The sequence below is a fragment of the Heteronotia binoei genome, chromosome 18 (genome assembly GCF_032191835.1).
Source record: "Heteronotia binoei isolate CCM8104 ecotype False Entrance Well chromosome 18, APGP_CSIRO_Hbin_v1, whole genome shotgun sequence".
Classification (NCBI taxonomy): Eukaryota; Metazoa; Chordata; class Lepidosauria; order Squamata; family Gekkonidae; genus Heteronotia; species Heteronotia binoei.
The window spans coordinates 33710296-33727814 of NC_083240.1; the positions used below are offsets into that span (position 1 = coordinate 33710296).

Consider the following 17519-nt stretch of genomic DNA (forward strand, 5'->3'; position numbering starts at 1 on the left):
CACCATGCCAGCAGGCAGCTTGGGGAATGCATTTAAAGTTGCTTTCCTTCTACCTCTCTCTCCCTTCTCCATTCGCCGTCCTGCTCATCAAACCCCTGATGCTCCATGTTTTGCGGCTCTCAAACATCTGACATCCTGTTTCACCCAGTGGTCCCTAAAAACGGGCCACCCGTCCCTTGCTGTGTTGTAGCACCCAGAGGTTTCCCGCTTGGGGAGGAGGGATTCCTTTCCTCCTCTTGGCTAGTTGCTTTAGAGCAAATGTTTAACGGGATGCTGAAAGCAAATATTTGTAAGGTGGGAGTGGGGGAAGAGAGCGATTCCTCGGGAAGAGGCGTTGCTGCTGCTGCTTGTCGCTGGCCCCGGCTCGGGGTCCACTTGTGCCCCCCGGGGAGACAGGCTTGAACCGAGGTAAGGGAGGAGGGGGCCGCCGAGTCGCTGGGGGCTGGCTCCCCGCAGTGGGTGGGAGCCCCTCTCTCTCTCGGCACGGCGGGGACGGGGGCTTACCTCGCGCTTTGATGGGAAGGGGAAGCAGGCGGAAGACGCCCGGCGGCGGCGGCTTCTCCCGGGACCCCCGCCCTACACCACTTTGAAAATTTCAGCCGGAGCCTGCCCCTGTAGAAAGGTGCCGGGTAGGCCTAGCACTGTTGGGCGGTGGGGGCACTTTTGCAGGGATTCTCCCCCTCCCCCGGTTGGGCCTTGCAGAGCGCCCCCGTCCCCTCAGCTCCAGCCGTCCTCAGCAGCCGCCTGCCCCTTTGCTTTGCAGGGAGGATGGCTGCCCTGCCCTGGACTCGGCTGCTGCTTCTCGGCCTGGCTGCGCTGCCGGTAAGTCCGGGGCGGGGAGGGCGCTGCTGCCTGGGTCTGTGGGCCAGGCCTGCGCCGCTATTTCGTCGTCCAGCAAGCAAGAGCAGCCTCGAGAGCGACGGCTCCTCGCCGCCTTCCCTCCACCTTTCCTCTACTTGTCGGGCTCAGTTCCAAAAAGTTTTTTCTCAGCACCCTTCGAGCATGCGCAAGCGGTTTTTTGTGTGTTCGTTTTTTGCGCGCGCGCGTTTTTAGAAGCTATTAAACTTTTTCGGATTTCCACCCCCCTTGCAAATCTGGGGATTCCCCCAACTTTGTAGGCATTTCTCCCCGTGGTCCCGTTGTGTGGAAGGTGTGATCCGCATTCTGCCGGGATCAGGGTTGGCAGTCCAAGCCGTTGCCGTCCCGTGTTTCGTAATTGGCTGAATGGACACAGTGCGTTGTGAAGCAAGCAAGCAGGGAGAAGTGCCATGGCCGATCACAACACGTGGCACGGGTCAGAATCCCCCCTTGGCCTGAGAGTGACAGTCTTTCAAGTATTGGGAGGGGGGGGGGTTCCCCCAGCCACAGGACGCCACACCCTAATCTGAACCCAGCGCAGCCGCTGAGCAAGCTGGAAATGCCCAGACATGAGGCCAGCAGTGCCAGTATTCCCTCTAAACTGAGTCAGCGTGAGCTAGCTCACAGATTTTTAGCCTCCAGCTCACACATTTTTGTTTTAGCTCGGGAAGGATGACCTCAGAGCACACTAATTTATGTAGTAGCTCACAACTTTAATGCCAGTAGCTCACAAAGTAGAATTTTTGCTCACAAGACTCTGCAGCTTAGAGGGAAGAAAAAGAAGATATTGGATTTATATCCCGCCCTCCACTCCGAAGAGTCTCCGAGCGGCTCACAATCTCCTTTACCTTCCTCGCCCACAACAGACACCCTGTGAGGTGGGTGGGGCTGGAGAGGGCTCCCACAGCAGCTGCCCTTTCAAGGACAACCTCTGCCAGAGCTATGGCTGACCCAAGGCCATTCCAGCAGGTGCAAGTGGAGGAGTGGGGAATCAAACCCGGTTCTCCCAGATAAGAGAGCTATGGCATACCCAAGGCCATTCCAGCAGGTGCAAGTGGAGGAGTGGGGAATCAAACCCGGTTCTCCCAGATAAGAGAGCTATGGCATACCCAAGGCCATTCCAGCAGGTGCAAGTGGAGGAGTGGGGAATCAAACCCGGTTCTCCCAGATAAGAGAGCTATGGCTGACCCAAGGCCATGCCAGCAGGTGCAAGTGGAGGAGTACGGAATTAAACCCGGTTCTCCCAGATAAGAGTCCGCACACTTAACCACTACACCAAACTGGCTCTCCCATTGAAGATCAGTAGTTGAATTCTGTGCCTGTTGCAGTTTTCTAAGTGTCTTCGTGGTAAGGCTGCCAACCTCCAGGTGGGCGCTGGAGATCTCCCAGAATTACAACTGATCTCCAGACTAGAGAGATCAATCCCCCTGGAGAAAATAGCTGCTTCGGAGGATGGACTGTGTGGCATTAGACCCTGCTGAAGCCTCTTCCTTGCCCAAACGCCCTCCCCAGGCTCCAGACCTCAAATCTCCTGGGATTTCCTAACCCAGAGTTGTCAACCCTATTTCAAGGGGCAGTCCCATGTGAGCCCCATTACAGTAGCTCAGCCTGGGAGACCCAGGTGCCTGAATCAGCGTAACAGAGACAGACAAGAGGAGAATCTACATATCAACAGTAACTTCTAGGAGGCACTGTTATGGGGTTGCCAATCTCAGGCAGAGCCTGGCGATCTCCTAGAGTTACAATCAATGTCCAGGCTTTACAGATCAGTTCTCCTGGGGGAGAAAAAAAGACTGCTTTGAGGATGGAGTCTATAAAATTATACCCTACTGAGATCTCTCCCCAGAGTCTACCCTCAAATCTCCAGGAATTTCCCAACCTGGAGTTGGCAAGCCTAGACTTGGGTTCAGGAATACCCCAAACCAGCCTTGCCCTGAACATCATCATCAATGCCAAATTAAACCCTGTGGAGGCCCCTAGGCAGTCAAAATCTCAGGGGCCCCCTCGCAAATTTAATCAGAGTCGGAGCGCCCTCCCCACTGCCTATAGCCCCCTGCTGCAGCCTGCAGGCACCTTCTTAAAAACCCCTTTTACTAAACTGCGGGGAAGAGGCAGAGAGAGGCAAACTTGGCGACAACGCCAGTAGCAGCCACACCAGGCAACTCAGGCAAAGAGTGGCTCAGTTGCTGGCTGCGTGTGCAAGCTGGGAGGACTGCAAATGGGGGAAACCTTGGGGGGGGGGGCCAGTCCAAGGCCCCTAAAGGTGTGGGGGCCCCTAGGCCAGTATCTACTTGGCCTAATTGTTAATCCAGCCCTGATCAGCATTATCGATCGATTCCTTCATATCTGTCTAGGCATAGAAATTCATTGATTTGGAAATGGCTTTGCTCAGGTTGTGCATTGCCCGTGTCGTTTATTGGTAATGAATCTCAATTACCAGCACTTCTGTCAATACCGAGTCACCTTACGGAAGGCCCTCCGAGTGGCCTTTGTGATTTATCCCGTGCTGGGGCGGTTGGGGGGAGGAGGGAGAGAGGAAAGTAGAACATAATGTTCAATCAGCGTTTCCTCCAGGGTAGTTTTGACAGGTGACCTCTTCCTTTAACAGCGCAGTAGTAGTTTTGCTTGGGGTTCCACCTTGCACAACAGTGCCCCTTTTGCCCCCAATACACAGCTTTGCAGGTATCATTCATGTGCTTCAAGTTATGCTTCCATGGGGGTGGAGTAAGCCAGCACAGGTGGGCGCTGGACAGAGAGTCTGTGCTGCCTCCCAGCTCCAATCTAGTGCTGCTTGCTTTGATACGTTTCCTTCCAGGCCCTTTTCTCATGTACCTTGAATCTGGTGACCGCTGCTGAGGATGAAGCCGTCGTAGAGGAAAACGGGCAGGTAAGGGGAGTGGACTGCTTTAAAGTTGCTCAAAAAGGCAGCTATGGGAGGGGGCAGCGATAACAGGGTCTCTGAGCTGCGTTGAACTACAACAGCACTTCCTGGGACAGTAGCAGCTGAGATTCTCTGGGCTTAAATTGGTAGATGGGACACTGTTTAGGTTGCTGCAGGGGCACTGGAGGGGTGGGCTACGGAGCGTCTACTGGGGCATGTACTACAGCATCTGTCTGCATCAGTCCACAAAGCAGCTGCACTTTGGCTGCTCTCCTCACCCCGAAAGGTTGTCAGAGAGGAAGACAGGGTGCAAAAAAAAGGCAATCTGCACCATCAAGGGGCTGGAGCGTCTTCCCTACAAGGAAAAGCTATTAAGTTTGGAGGCTCAGGTGTTAGATAGAAAAGACAGCTCTGCTTGAGGATTGGCCTACCAGACACTTTGCAAAGTGAAAAGAAAGTGTCTACAAATGTTCATATATGCCCGGGGTGGCCCAGCTTGTTTAATGTAAGAGCTGCAATACATGAATATCAGATGGTTGAGAGCCCTGAGACGGAAGGAAAGAAAACAAATGGGAGAGGGGGAAAGAAAGCAACTTTAAATGCATTCTCCAAGCTGCCAGCTGGCTTGGAAAAGTGATTTAAAGAGACGTGCCTTCTCCAACCTGGCCGAGAGGGAAGTGGGGGCTTCAAGAGCCATACAAGAGTCAGGATGTGATGTGAAAAACCTTGACCTGAGACCCTAATGAAAGCTGCTGCCAGTCTGAGTAGACAATACTGAATCTGATAGATCAATGGTCTGATTCAGTATAAGAAAGTTTAATGTGTTCGTGTGTTTTCAGGGATTCCCTGGCAACATCTCCCAGCCTGAACGTGTTGTTTGTTTTGGGCCATAGGCTGAGACAGAGTCATTCCTGGAGAACCTTGCTGTGCCAGTGCCTGAGATCCAGGAGGGGCCCTCCAGTGTCCCATCACTACCCTCCAGTTCCCCTGCCCCTGAAGACGGCGTGCCTGATGTACAGGAAGAGGCACAAAACCCCTCCACGGGGCAGGAGGAGGAGGAGGAAGCTGAAAGAGGCTGTGAGGAGGGTTTCCCCCTAGAGAAGATGCACGTGATCGCCGAGGCCATGCTCAAGTTCACGGCGGATCTCGTGCGAGAAGTGGAGTTGGAGAAGGGCCAAGACAACCTTTTTCTCTCCCCGCTCAGTGTCACGCTAGCGCTGGCTCACTTGGCTCTCGGTCAGTATTTGCCCCACTCCACTTAACCTGTTCCAGTTCAGCAGGGTCTAACGTTGCAAAAGGGGGAAGTATGAGTCAGAATTCCTCACATCTCTGCACGAGTCACTGATCTGGGCATCTCCTGATCGGGAAAGACAGTGGCGGCCAGGGTATCAGATTGCCCAGTGGCAAGTGGGCCCTGTAGGCCCCTGATGAAGTGGGCCCCCTTAAGCATTATGTTAAAAATGTCAACGACCTTTTAGTAGCTTGAAAATACAATAGAAGTCCCAATATTATTATGTAATGCTGCTAAAATTTACATTGTATTTAGGGTTGCCAGCCTCCAGGTGGGGCCTGGGGATCTCCCTCTTTTACAACTGATCTCCAGCTGGCAGAGATCAGCACCCCTGGAGAAAATGCAATCTGTATTTACATTCAGTATCCACTGTATACTGCCAGTAATGTGTACAATATATGTACACTGTAATTACTAAAAATATATACCTTTATTTCACAAAAGTTTTAATTGTACCTTTTTTCCACTTATGCATTTTTTGAAAATTTTATTTATTTCTTATGCAAATTTTATTTATTTCTTAGAGTTGTGGGTGGGCCCCCTATGTCTCCTGGAAGCCAGTATTTTTAGACACAATCCGCCACTGGGGAAGGAAGCAAGGCCAAAGCAGCGACTCATGCAGATCGCAACAGTCAGCCTCTTCTGAAGACTGGGATTTCTGCTTTGTCTCTGAACGCTGATGCCACTCTGCAGCTAAAACAACTGCCCCCAGCAGAGGCTGACTGAATAAAGCAAGACTGAGCCAGTGTATTGTGCGCTTTCCCTCTGGGTGAGGGTTTTGGGGTAGCCATGAGCCTTGGATGGACTGACCTTTCCTAGAATACAATTTGTGAATTGCTGATCTGGATAAATTCTGAAACAGAGATGGGGGCAGTCAAAAAAAGCATCCTCCTTGATGCCTACTACGGGAAGGGGGGGTGCTATTGCTTCCTTGAACTCCCATCCCTTTGTGCTCAGCTCCACCCTTCTGACTGCACCATGGAGTTTTAGAGGTTTACAAGATTATGCACGGGATAGAGAAGGTAGAGAAAGAAGTGCTTTTCTCCCCTTCTCACAATACAAGAACTCATGGGCAGTCAATGAAATTGCTGAGCTGTCGGGTTAGAATGGATAAAAGGAAGGACTTCTTCACCCAAGGAGTGATTAACACGTGGAATTCACTGCCACAGGAGGTGGTGGGGGCTGCAAGCATAGACAGCTTCAAGAAGGGATTGGATAAACATCTGGAGCAGAGGTCTATCAGTGACTATTAGCCACAGTGTATTGATGGAATTCTCTCTGGAACAGTGATGCTCTGTATTCTTGGTGCTTGGGGGGGCAACAATGGGAGCGCTTCTAGTGTCTTGGCCTCACTGATGGACCTTCTGATGGCATCTGATGTTTTTTTGGCCACTGTGTGACACAGAGTGTTGGACTAGATGGACCATTGGCCTGATCCAACATAGCTTCTCTGATGTTCTTATGTTCCTGCAACACTCCACGTGCTGTTAACTGTGCCTCTGCTGCTACTAGCTGCTTGCAGACTAGGGTATTTGGCAACCCTAAGTGGAGGCAGAGCTGCATTTCATCACAAAGATAGAGAAGCTGAGCCCACTACATCTATGGGCTCTGGTCACTTTTTCCCTGGGTGCTGAGTATTAACCACATCCGTTGGCTTTTTCAGGAGCTGCCAATCAGACTGAGAAGGCCCTGCTTGAGGCACTGCACCTGGCAGAGGTGCCCTGCCTCCACCAGGCTCTGCACCAGGTTTATCAGCAGCTGGACCAGGCAATGGTCAGTGTCGCTTCCCGTCTTTACCTGCAGAAAGGTGAGAGGTGTGAGCAGGGCAGACAGGCAATGGTTGCGCGTGGTGGTGGTCTTGAAATAAGTCCACAAGGAAGATGGGGTGAGGTGCTGGTGAGACATAAATTAGTCTTCGAGTCTGTTTTGGTGGCATCATCTGGGTTTTGTGCCGGGAAGAGAAGGCAGGCATTTGTAATGTAAATGAGTATCTTGGCCAATTTATTGCCAGTCCTTTTGGAACAAGGACAATACTGTAAGATCCTTTTTAAAAATCAGTGAAGTATGATTAAAAGAGGAAGCCTGTCATGGTGGTGGAAAGTGCAGGCATGTCATAGCTGACTTATGGCAACCCTGTAGGTTTTCAAAGCAAGAGATGCTGAGAGGTGCTTTGCCGTTGCCTGTCTCTCGACCCTGGTATTCCTTGGAGGTTGCCCATCCAAATATTAGCCAGGGCCAACCCTGCTTAGCAAGTGGAGGAGTGGGGAATCAAACCCAGTTCTCCCAGATAAGAGTCCACACACTTAACTACTACACCAAATAATTTGGGGTGAAAACAGAGAAAGAAAGAAATGTCAAATTTGGAAATGGATGCATCCTTAACTGTAGAATACTGAGAATAATTAATCGCAACCTTGCAGAGGAAGGCAGTGATAAATCACTTCGTTTCATCTCTTGTCTTGAAAACCCTGCAGGGTTGCCATCAGTCAGCTGCGATGCGATGACATTGAATTATTACCTACCCCTATGAGTTTTAGACACGGCTTTTTTGGTAGAAAAAGCCCATTTGCATATTCAGCCACGCCCCCGGACATTGCCGTTGTTTCACACAGGGCTTTTTTGTAGAAAAAGCCCAACAGGGACCTATTTGCATATTAGGCCACACCCCCTGATGGCACCATTGTTTCACACAGGGCTTTTTTGGTAGAAAAAGCCAAGCAGGAACCTATTTGCATATCAGGCCACACCTCCTGATGTCAAGCCAGCCAGAACTGCGTTCCTGTGTGTTCCTGCTCAAAACAAGCCCTGTCATGAATATTGAAGCGGCCCCGCAGCGCAGAGTGGTAAAGCAGCAGTACTGCAGTACTGTGATCTGAACTCTCTGCTCATGACCTGAGTTCTATCCCAGCGAAAGCTGATTCAGGTAGCCGGCCCAAGGTTGACTCAGCCTTCCATCCTTCCGAGGTCGATCAAATGAGTCCCCAGCCCAAGTGCGTAGATGACTGGAGAAGGCAAGGGCAAACCACCCCATAAAAAAAAGTCTGCCGTGAAAGTCTGTTGTGAAAGCAACGTCACCCCAGAGTCGGAAACGACTGGTGCTTGCACAGGGGACCTTTCCTTTTCCGTGAATATTGAAAGCCGATGTGCTACAGTGGGGTGATGCCAAACTAAAACGAGGGAAGCTCAGGTTCAAAGCCCCACTTGGGTCATGAAACTTAATGGTTGATCCTGAATAAATTGTTCTCTTTTAGCCTCGCCTACTTCCCAGGGTTGTTGAGAGGAATAAAAATAATGGGATCTCCCCATCCATGTACACCACACTGCTTAGAAGAAAGGTAGCATGTAAATGTAAGGAATCAGAAAGAACTGATCTAATATATATCAACAAGATGCTGAGGAACAGGGCAATAGTAAACCAGTAGTAAAGATGAACAGATTGAATATGAGAATAAAGATTTATGAACTCCAGAGGAGGCAGTAACTGGCAGAATGGAAAGTGAATGGTAAATACTGCTAGATTTGACAACTACCAGTTGGGAAATTCCTGGGAATTTGGGGGTGGAGCCTGGAGAAAGGCAGGGTTTGCGGAGGGGCATACCCAACATACTCAGTGGGTATGTTGAGAAGGTATGTTCTCAAAGGGAGCTGATCTCTTACTCTGGGAGATCAGTTGTAATTCCCGGAGATATCCAGGCCACACCTGGAGGCTGGCAGTCCTAAATACTGACATAGAAGACAGCCTCATGTTTCCCCTGAAAAGAGTGCAAGAAAATGCAACATTCTCTCTTTTGTGTGGTTCCACCACCTGAGAGATCAATGGGCTGGAGAAGACAGCAGGCATTTGGTTTATGTGGGATGTATGATTTGCAGTGGGGGGAAATGGATGGAAAACATCTGATCTTGTGCAGGAAGGGCTCAGAGATCTGGGGACACAGTGAGGAGAAACGGGCCTGCCCTCCAAAAACTAGTTTGGGGCAATCTGCATCTAGGAGACACTGCGTTCCCACCTGCCCCCGATCTTACGAGAGAGTCTCATTCCACTTGCCCTCCCTGATTGTTAAGTTGACCTTTCCCCAGGATTTGAGGTTAAAGAGACCTTCCTGAAGGACTCAGAAAAGTTCTACAAAGCAAAGCCAGTCACGCTGTCTGGGAAAGGGGAGGAAGACCTCGCGGCCATCAACAGCTGGGTGAAAGAAGCCACCAGGGGACACATCCCCCAGATCCTGTCTGAGCTGCCTGGCAACATCGCAATGATCCTGCTCAACGCTGTGCACTTCCAAGGTGAGCTCTGTTGCTCTCCCCCATCACCCCCCTTACTGGATTAGGTGCTCAGTTTGGGAGGGGGGTGCCCTGGCAATGCCCAGTTTGGGCACTCTCCGCTTCTGCCACAGGCCCTTTCAGAGCCCAGGAATTAAAATGCAGCCTGGCTGGCATACAAAGGAACGAGCTGCATGAACCAAGTCTCCACATGCTGGCAAGGGTTCTGCACAGCCAGCCTTGATGAGAAAGGCATTTCCTGCACTGCAGGAGACCAAACACCATTTAAAGAATGCTCTCTCTAGCCCAAGGAGGCTGGCTATGAGTCCCTGAAGCAGCTTCCTTGGAAAGTGTTTTAGAGCCCCGTAATCTCTTGGCTAAAAAAGGCAGGAAGCCACCAGGACTCCAAAGCTAAGTCAAGTCTGCCTTCTGGATTTCTCCCCTTGATGGATTATTTCTGTGTTTTGGGTGAGAAGGGTTTTGGAGAACCAAATTTGATCCCGAACTGACTGCGCCTGGCGTGTTTCACCTGGACGATGAGTTTGTGGTCCCTGTGGAGATGATGAAGGCTCCAACATACTCCCTGAGCTGGTATTCTCTGGATTCCCTGGACGTTCAGGTGAGCCTGGCCTGGTGGGGTCTGTGAACTCCATTTTGCTGATGCGGGGGTTCTCTTTTCCCTGCCACCCTGTCTCCAGATAGGAACCCACATTCCTCTCCAAGTTGCCTCTACCTCAATTGGGTGTTTTTTGAAAACTGGGCTCCATATGGAAGAAAGAGCTGGTAGCTTCCAGGCAAGGCATAAGAATATAAGAGAAGCCATGCTGTATCAGGCCAATGGCCCATCCAGTCCAACACTCTGTGTCACACAGTGGCCAAAAACCAGGTGCCATCAGGAGGTCCACCAGTGGAGCCAGGACTCTAGAAGCCCTCCCACTGTCCCCCCCACAAGCACCAAGAATACAGAGCCCCAGGCAGAGAGTTCCATCTATACCCTGTGGCTAATAGCCACTGATGGACCTCTGATCCATATGTTTATCCAATCCCCTCTTGAAAGCTGTCTATGCTTGTAGCCGCCACCTCCCGTGGCCTGCTCCAAGTCTGTTTTCTGCTCCAAACCTGCTTCTGTATTATTCCTTGTTTAATTCATTCTGTGCCAAACTGTCTATCCCTCCTCCTGACCGGTTCCCTCCTTCCAGGTTGCCAGGTTCCCCTTTAAGGGCAACACGAGCCTCATGGTTATTGTGCCAAGCCACACTGAAAGGAACATCTCCCAGCTGCTGTCTGAACTCAGGCCGGCCAGCCTCCTCAGCCATTTCCCCCAGGAGAGGCCAACGATAGTGAGGATGCCCAAGGTGCACCTGGAGTGCCATCTGGAGTTGAATCAAGCCTTCAGCCAATTAGGTGAGCAGATGGCCACAGGAGGGGTGGGGTAGAGAAGGGCTGGCCTATTCCCCTGCCCCAAGCTGTTTCCTGGCTCTGTTCTTGTTGCTGCGAACCTCTGGGTTGGCCTGGGGGCAAAGGTGCTGCTATCCCCTGCGTCCAGGGCAAAGCCACGGAAGGCTGCATAGATGAGCTTTCTCTTCTCTCAGCAAGCAAAAGTCTACTACCTTATCAGACATGGGAACTTTCACACATGCTAAATAATGTACTTTCAATCCACTTCAGTGACTGTTTGCAAGTGGATTTTGCCATTTCACACAGTAAAATCTAGTTGTAAAGTGCATTGAAAGTGGACTGGAAGTGTATTATTTAGTGTGTGTGAAAGTGCCCACAGTTCTGCAGTTTGCATTGACGGAACCAGTTTTGTGCATGATTTATGCACAATTTTTTAAAAAACGGATCCAACAAAAACACAAACACCACCACCACCACCATGAAACATGGCAGCTGCAAAATCCTCTTCTCTTCCCCAGGGCTTGTGAACAGTTAATATCTCTGTCTTCCCCTCACCCACCTCTTCTACACACACTTTCCTCCTCCTCTGCTTCGGAACAATATTTAATATGTTTAAAACTGTCCAGAAGAGACTTCAGGAGTCTGGTCCATCTTCTTCAGATCATTGGTCTGTTTTGCTGAGCAGGAAGGGCATTAGCTGCACAAGCCCAATCTTGTCCGATCTTGAAAGCTAAGCAGGGCTGACCCTGGCAAGTATTTAGAAGGAAGACCTCCAAAGGAATACCAGGGCCGGGACGCAGAGGCAGACGTATCGAGCCACCTCTCTGAAAATGTCCAGCCCCAAGGGCCAGCTCGCCCACTAGGCAAACTAGGCAGTTGCCTAGGGCGCCAGAAAGGGGGTGACGAATTGGGCTCCCCCTCTCTGGTGCCCAAGACAAATGGCTAAATTTGCCTCTCCCCCCGCCACCACCAGCCCCCTCCCTTCCCTTCTACTGCGCTCTGCCCGCCCCCCTTGCCTGCCGCCGCCTCCCTCCCTCCACCACACCACTCCCCCCTCACTTCCAGTTCCGGAAAGGAGGGGGGAGAAGCCTCCTCCAGCGTCCTCTTCAAAGACGTTAGGGCCGATCCTCGTCGCGGAGCGCTCAGGGGGTGGTGAGCAGGGAGCCTGCCTGGGGTGCCATTCGCCCTAGGGCTGGCACTGCCGGCCCCAGTAGTCACCATGACTTCCAGGCACACAAGCACCACATGAAAATATTAGCTGTGCTACTTTGAATGTAGAAGAAGAAGAAATTGGATTTATATCCCGCCCTCCACTCCGAAGAGTCTCAGAGCGGCTCACAATCTCCTTTACCTTCCTCCCCCACAACAGACACCCTGTGAGGTGGGTGGGGCTGGAGAGGGCTCTCACAGCAGCTGCCCTTTCAAGGACAACCTCTGCCAGAGCTATGGCTGACCCAAGGCCATGCTAGCGGAGGAGTGGGGAATCAAACTCGGTTCTCCCAGATAAGAGTCCAGACACTTAACCACTACACCAAACTGGTGTAGGACGTAACCAGTGCCCCCTTTGTCTTAGGCGCATTCCATCTAGCAAGCTTGAAAGCTACATGGTGGTGAAAGGAGCTGGTAAACTTATGGTAAACCCGGAGGCAAGAGGTGATTTGCCATTGCCTGCATTTGTGTAGTAACCCTGGCAATCATTGGGGGTCACCCATCCAAGTACTGGCCGGGACCGACCCTGCTTAGCTTCTGGGATCTGATGAAATTAGGCTAGCCTGGGCCATTCAGGTTATAAGAAAACTCTCATCTGGTACAAAATTTAATGTCCTTCCTGGTTTTGGAAATGGATGCAGGCACCATGAAGTTTCTGAACCTTTCACAGAGGATGGCTGTGAAGCTCTTTCAAGAAGTACCCCTGGAACAGGAGTGGCCAAACTTGCTTAACGTAAGAGCCATGTAGACGTTTGAGAGCTGCAAGACACAAATGTCGGAAGGAAGGAAGGAAGGAAGGAAGGAAGGAAGGAAGGAAGGAAGGAAGGAAGGAAGGAAGGAAGGAAGGCAAATAGATGGGTGGGAGGAGAGAAAGAGAAGGGGAAAGAAAACAACTTTCGCATTCTCCAGACTGCTGGCTGGCTTGGCAAAGTGATTTAAAGAAACAAATGCCTTCTCCAAGCTGACCGATGGGGCAGTGGGGGCTTTGAGAGCCACAAAATTTGTGTGAAAAGAACCACACGTGGCTCCTGAGCCACAGTTTGGCCACCCCTGCCTCGGAGGATGGGCCAACTTCCCCATTTTTCCTCCACTTCAGTTCCTGGGCTACCAACGAACAAACTTCAATTGCTGTGTTTCTGCATCACTGCAAAAGCCCAAGTGCTTTGAAAACTTGAATCCTGGAAGCAGCAGAAGTCATGCACCATGTGCAAATATATGCACGCATCACTGGAATAGTTTATTGCAATTTGCAGGGAGACTTTTGCTTCTCAAGGCCAGTGCCAGGCCTGAGCCCTCAGTTGACCTCTGTGATGGGGATGTGAGAGTGGCGGCCCCTTTAAGAGGCCAGGAGCTGTCGGGTTAGGGAGGACAGCTGTGTGAGCAGCCAGGTGTGGGGAAGAAGGGGATAAAAAGAAACAGGGTGGTGGTTACAGGAAGTGGATTGGTTAATAAGAACATAAGAGAAGCCATGTTGGATCAGGCCAATGGCCCATCCAGTCCAACACTTTGTGTCACACAGTGGCAGTCGACGTTTCTCCAAGCTAAAGAGCCCCAAGCGTTTTAACCTTTCTTCATAGGAAAAGTGTTCCAACCCTTTAATCATTCTAGTTGCCCTTTTCTGCACTTTTTCGAATGCGATAATATTCTTTTTGAGGTGCGATGACCAGAATTGCACACTATATTCCAAATGAGACTGCACCATTGATTTATACAGGGGCATTATGATACTGGCTGAAGGTTGTATGGCAGAACGGAAATAAAGGCGTAGCAGGAGTGAGAGGTCTCGGTCTCCTCCTTTCTGTGACACCTTCTCCCCCAGTTGCTGCTGCCTAACCCCTTTTCCTGTTCCTCTCTAGGCCTTGGGGAGCTGTTTTCTTCCCCTGACTTCCATCACATTGCAGAGGGACCCCTCTTTGTCTCCAATATCGAGCACCGCTCTGCCCTAGAGCTTTCAGAGGCCGGGGTGGAGGCCTCGGCAGCAACCAGCGTGGTGATGTCTCGCTCGCTCTCTGCTTTCGTCATCAACCATCCTTTCGTCTTTTTCATCTGGGAGGACACGACGGGCATCCCCCTCTTCTTCGGCAGCATCCGGAACCCCAACCCCGGGGCCCCCAAGCAGAGGAAAGAAGAGAAGGATCTACTTGACAAACGGCATTTGGCTGCTCACAACGCAATTCCTAAATAAGGGAGAATCAACATGGAAGGTGGCTTTGGCCTCTCTAACTACCTCTCTTCCCCACCCCCAGCTGGTCTATGGGAGCTGCCTGGTAACTTTTCCTATGGGAGCTGCCTATAAATGGTTACCTCCTCTCCCAGACTTCCCCACACTGTCCCCAAGATTTTTCAAATTTCAATCCTCGCCTACTTCTCGGCTCTTTGCTCCAGTGCCGTCCCTGGAGTCTGAATCCCAGTTAGGAGTTCATTCAGGGTCTCTGCTGTTCTGACTCCTCCCCCCAATAAAAAGGTGCTGGGATAGTGGAGAGACTTAACGCTTACTCTGCCACGTCTCTTCTCCAGAACTAGGCTTGCATCTGGAAGCCCCTGCTGTGTCCAATGTTCCCTCTCAGCTGAGGAGTCTTATAAGCAAAGATTCTGCTTCGTGAGCGACTGGCATTAAAGTTGGGAGCTGCTCAGAGTTGCCAATCCCCAGGTGGGGGCAGGGGATCCCCTTGTTTGGAGGCCCTCCCCCCGCTTCAGGGTTATCAGGAGGGAAATGTCTGCTGGGCATTCCATTATTCCCTATGGAGAACAATTCCCCATAGGGTATAATGGAGAATTGATCCATGGTTAACTGGGGCTCCAGGAGGGCTGTTTTTTGAGGTAGAAGCACCAAAGTTTCAGCATAGCATCCAATGCCTCTCCTCAAAACACCCCCCAAGTTTCAAAAGGATTGGACCAGGGGGTCCAATTCTATGAGCACCAAAAGCAGGTGCCCCTATCCTTCATTATTTCCAGTGGAGGGAAGGCATTCAAAAGGTGTGCAGTCCCTTTAAATGTGAGGGCCAGAACTCCCTTTGGAGTTCAAATTATGCTTGTCACAACTTTGCTCTTGGCTCCACCCCCAAAGTCCCCAGATATTTCTTGAATTGGACTTGGCAACCCTAAAGCTGCTGCATAAATGAGTTTGCTCTGTGGCCATTTTTCCTGAGATAAGACAAAAATGTGTGAGCCAGGGGCTAAAAAACTGAGCTAGCTCACACTGCTGCAGGTTAGAGGGAACACTGGCTGTGACACACATTTTTGTGTTCTCATGGACAGCAATTAGAAACCAGCCCCAGCAAGCAGGTGGGGCTGAGAGGGGAGGGCCAACATTTGGGGCAATCCCCTCTACAGCAGAGAGGTGGAAACTCCTGAGGGTTCTGCTGAGTCCCAACAGATTCTGCATTATTTGGAGGAAATAATAGTGGGGGGGGGGGGAGGGGGAATCCCAGATATTTGTATCTCAGCAAATGGCTTCTAATGGAAAAAGTCACCAAATGAAAAGGTGGGAGTGAGTCAAAATGTGTATGTGTGAATTAGTGCTATAAGAGTGAACAAGTGGCCCCCATCTCCTCTTCCTCCCCACCTTTCCCCATTTGCACTTGGGTATTGTGATGGATTTGAATTGTAAACTGCTTTAATGCACCGATCTGGCTGAAAAACAGTACAAATACCGAAACGAAATGAAATAAGCAGTGCACCTTCTGTAGCGGTCTCCTTCTGCATTCACACTGTCATCTTGCCACTGGTTTACAATGTTGGGGGATTGTCACAGAAGCCTCTTTACTCTGTTCAGGTTTGCATGTAACCCAGCTCCCAAGGTAGTGAAGTGGGCCTCTGTGTATAGGCCATGGGAAGCCAAACTTGCTTAACATAAGAGCCACATAGAATAATATCAGATGTTTGAGAGCCGGAAGGAAGGAAGGAAGGAAGGAGAGGGAGGAGGGATGGAAAGGTAGAAAGAAAGCAACGTTAACTTTAAAGGCATTCTCCAATGAAAATGCTTTGCTTGGAGAAGTGATTTAAAGAGAGAAATGCCTTCTCCAAGCAGGCTAATGGGGGGGGTCAAGAGCCACACAATATGTGTGAGAGAGCCACATGTTTGGCTACCCCTGGTATAGGCATTGAACACCATATGCTGCAGATAAAACACAGGGGCAGCTTTTATGCCCTGCCTACAAAGTTTCTAGGAAACAGAATGCTGGACTTGAGAAACCCCTAGTGTAATCTAATTTAGGCTGTTCCAATGTTTTTTTTTTTTAATCTTCAAGTTAAGAAATGCAATAACATTGCAGTATTCCCTGTGTACTAAGCATGTTTAAATCAGATACATCCCTTGTGGTAGTTGCAGAAATAGATATTATCGACAAACCTAGTACTGTGTTCTTCAGTTGGAGCTTTGTTGTTCAAAGTGAACTCTGAATCCAGCCCATGATGGCAGAAATCCTCCAGCCACTCTCTGTGCTATTTGACAAAGGCAGCTCACGTTATAGAAAAGTAACTCAAGCTGCATTGACAGAGCAATAATTTTCTGTATTGCTTCCTTGGGTACTACAAATGCTGCAGACTTAAGGCAGGCTGCAATGTAGTGAGAAGAATATTACACACACATCCAACAGCATTAGAGAACAATGCCATAAAAGGATAGTGCAATACGTGAGGATTGCAGGACTGGAGAGCAAATATTACACACAATAAATGTAATGAAACTAGATTAGCAAATTAAAGAGCAATGTAATACAACAGCATAAAATATACAACAAAGACTGCCTTAAATTCTACATACATCAATTACAACCTTGTTCACTGAAATAAGGTGAGTTCAGCCAGCTCTGGATCAACCAAGAATGCTTTATTGCAAGACGAAACAGTCACAAACAACACAGGCACTGTTCATTATATACACTGTGGCTGAGTTAAACACGCCCCCTTTAGTCAGTGACAATCCTTCCTATTGGTCTCTCCAGGATCCTTCATTTGCATTTCCTGGAAGAAATTCCTTATGTCACGATTGTCCAGTTCTAAAAAAATGAGCGGCCAATCGGAATGAAGGCATCAAGATACTGGAGGGTAATGGAAGCATACTTCAAGCTCAGAGTTACTAACAGTGAACACAGCAAATACATAACATTAACTTTATAAAAACCTCTGGGACAATTCTGTTTGACAACGTCTGCAAAGCAATAGTAGTGTGGGAACTTTCCTGATCTCCCTAGGCAGACTCTTCCATTCACATGCGTGGATCTGATGCAGTGATACCCAGAGAGGCGGTCCTATAGATATGTGGGTCCTACGACATGAAGGACCTTATGGGTGATAACGGGGTGAATTAAGCAGGGTAACTATTCAATAATCAATGGAGTCACTGCAAAATGGGCGTCATGCTTATGTTTGGTGTAGTGGTTAAGTGTACAGTTTGGTGTAGTGGTTAAGTGTGCAGACTCTTATCTGGGAGATCTGGGTTTGATTCCGCACTCCTCCACTTGCACCTGCTGGCATGGCCTTGGGTCAGCCATAGCTTTGACAGAGGTTGTCCTTGAAAGGGCAGCTGCTGTGAGAGCCCTCTCCATCCCCACCCACCTCACAGGGTGTCTGTTGTGGGGGAGGACGGTAAAGGAGATTGTGAGCCGCTCTGAGACTCTTTGG

General features: G+C 50.0%; 1 protein-coding gene across 2 annotated transcripts; it reads left to right on the forward strand.

Moving 5' to 3' along the window:
* The first annotated feature begins 275 nt into the window (after nt 1-275).
* Nucleotides 276-15571, forward strand: SERPINF2 (serpin family F member 2). 2 transcript variants are annotated; one of them, XM_060258865.1, is made up of 9 exons: nt 276-408; nt 764-822; nt 3674-3745; nt 4633-4975; nt 6694-6837; nt 9108-9311; nt 9764-9906; nt 10487-10691; nt 13751-15571. In XM_060258865.1, exons 2-9 carry the CDS (start codon nt 769-771, stop codon nt 14077-14079), a joined length of 1494 nt encoding a protein of 497 aa, XP_060114848.1. In that variant the 5' UTR covers nt 276-408; nt 764-768; the 3' UTR covers nt 14080-15571. The 2 variants fall into 2 exon arrangements, with proteins under 2 accessions (XP_060114848.1, XP_060114849.1); XM_060258866.1 differs by lacking the exon at nt 276-408 and having other exon boundaries at nt 754-822.
* The last annotated feature ends 1948 nt before the right edge of the window (nt 15572-17519 follow it).

What these genes read in the sequence shown, in the direction of transcription:
- SERPINF2 (XM_060258865.1), top strand. Translation starts at nt 769, where the DNA reads ATGGCTGCCCTGCCCTGGACTCGGCTGCTGCTTCTCGGCCTGGCTGCG. An exon ending in CCGTCTTTACCTGCAGAAAG is followed by an intron (nt 6,838 to 9,107) that starts GTGAGAGGTGTG and finishes ACCTTTCCCCAG; the next exon opens with GATTTGAGGTTAAAGAGACC. An exon ending in TGGATTCCCTGGACGTTCAG is followed by an intron (nt 9,907 to 10,486) that starts GTGAGCCTGGCC and finishes CCCTCCTTCCAG; the next exon opens with GTTGCCAGGTTCCCCTTTAA.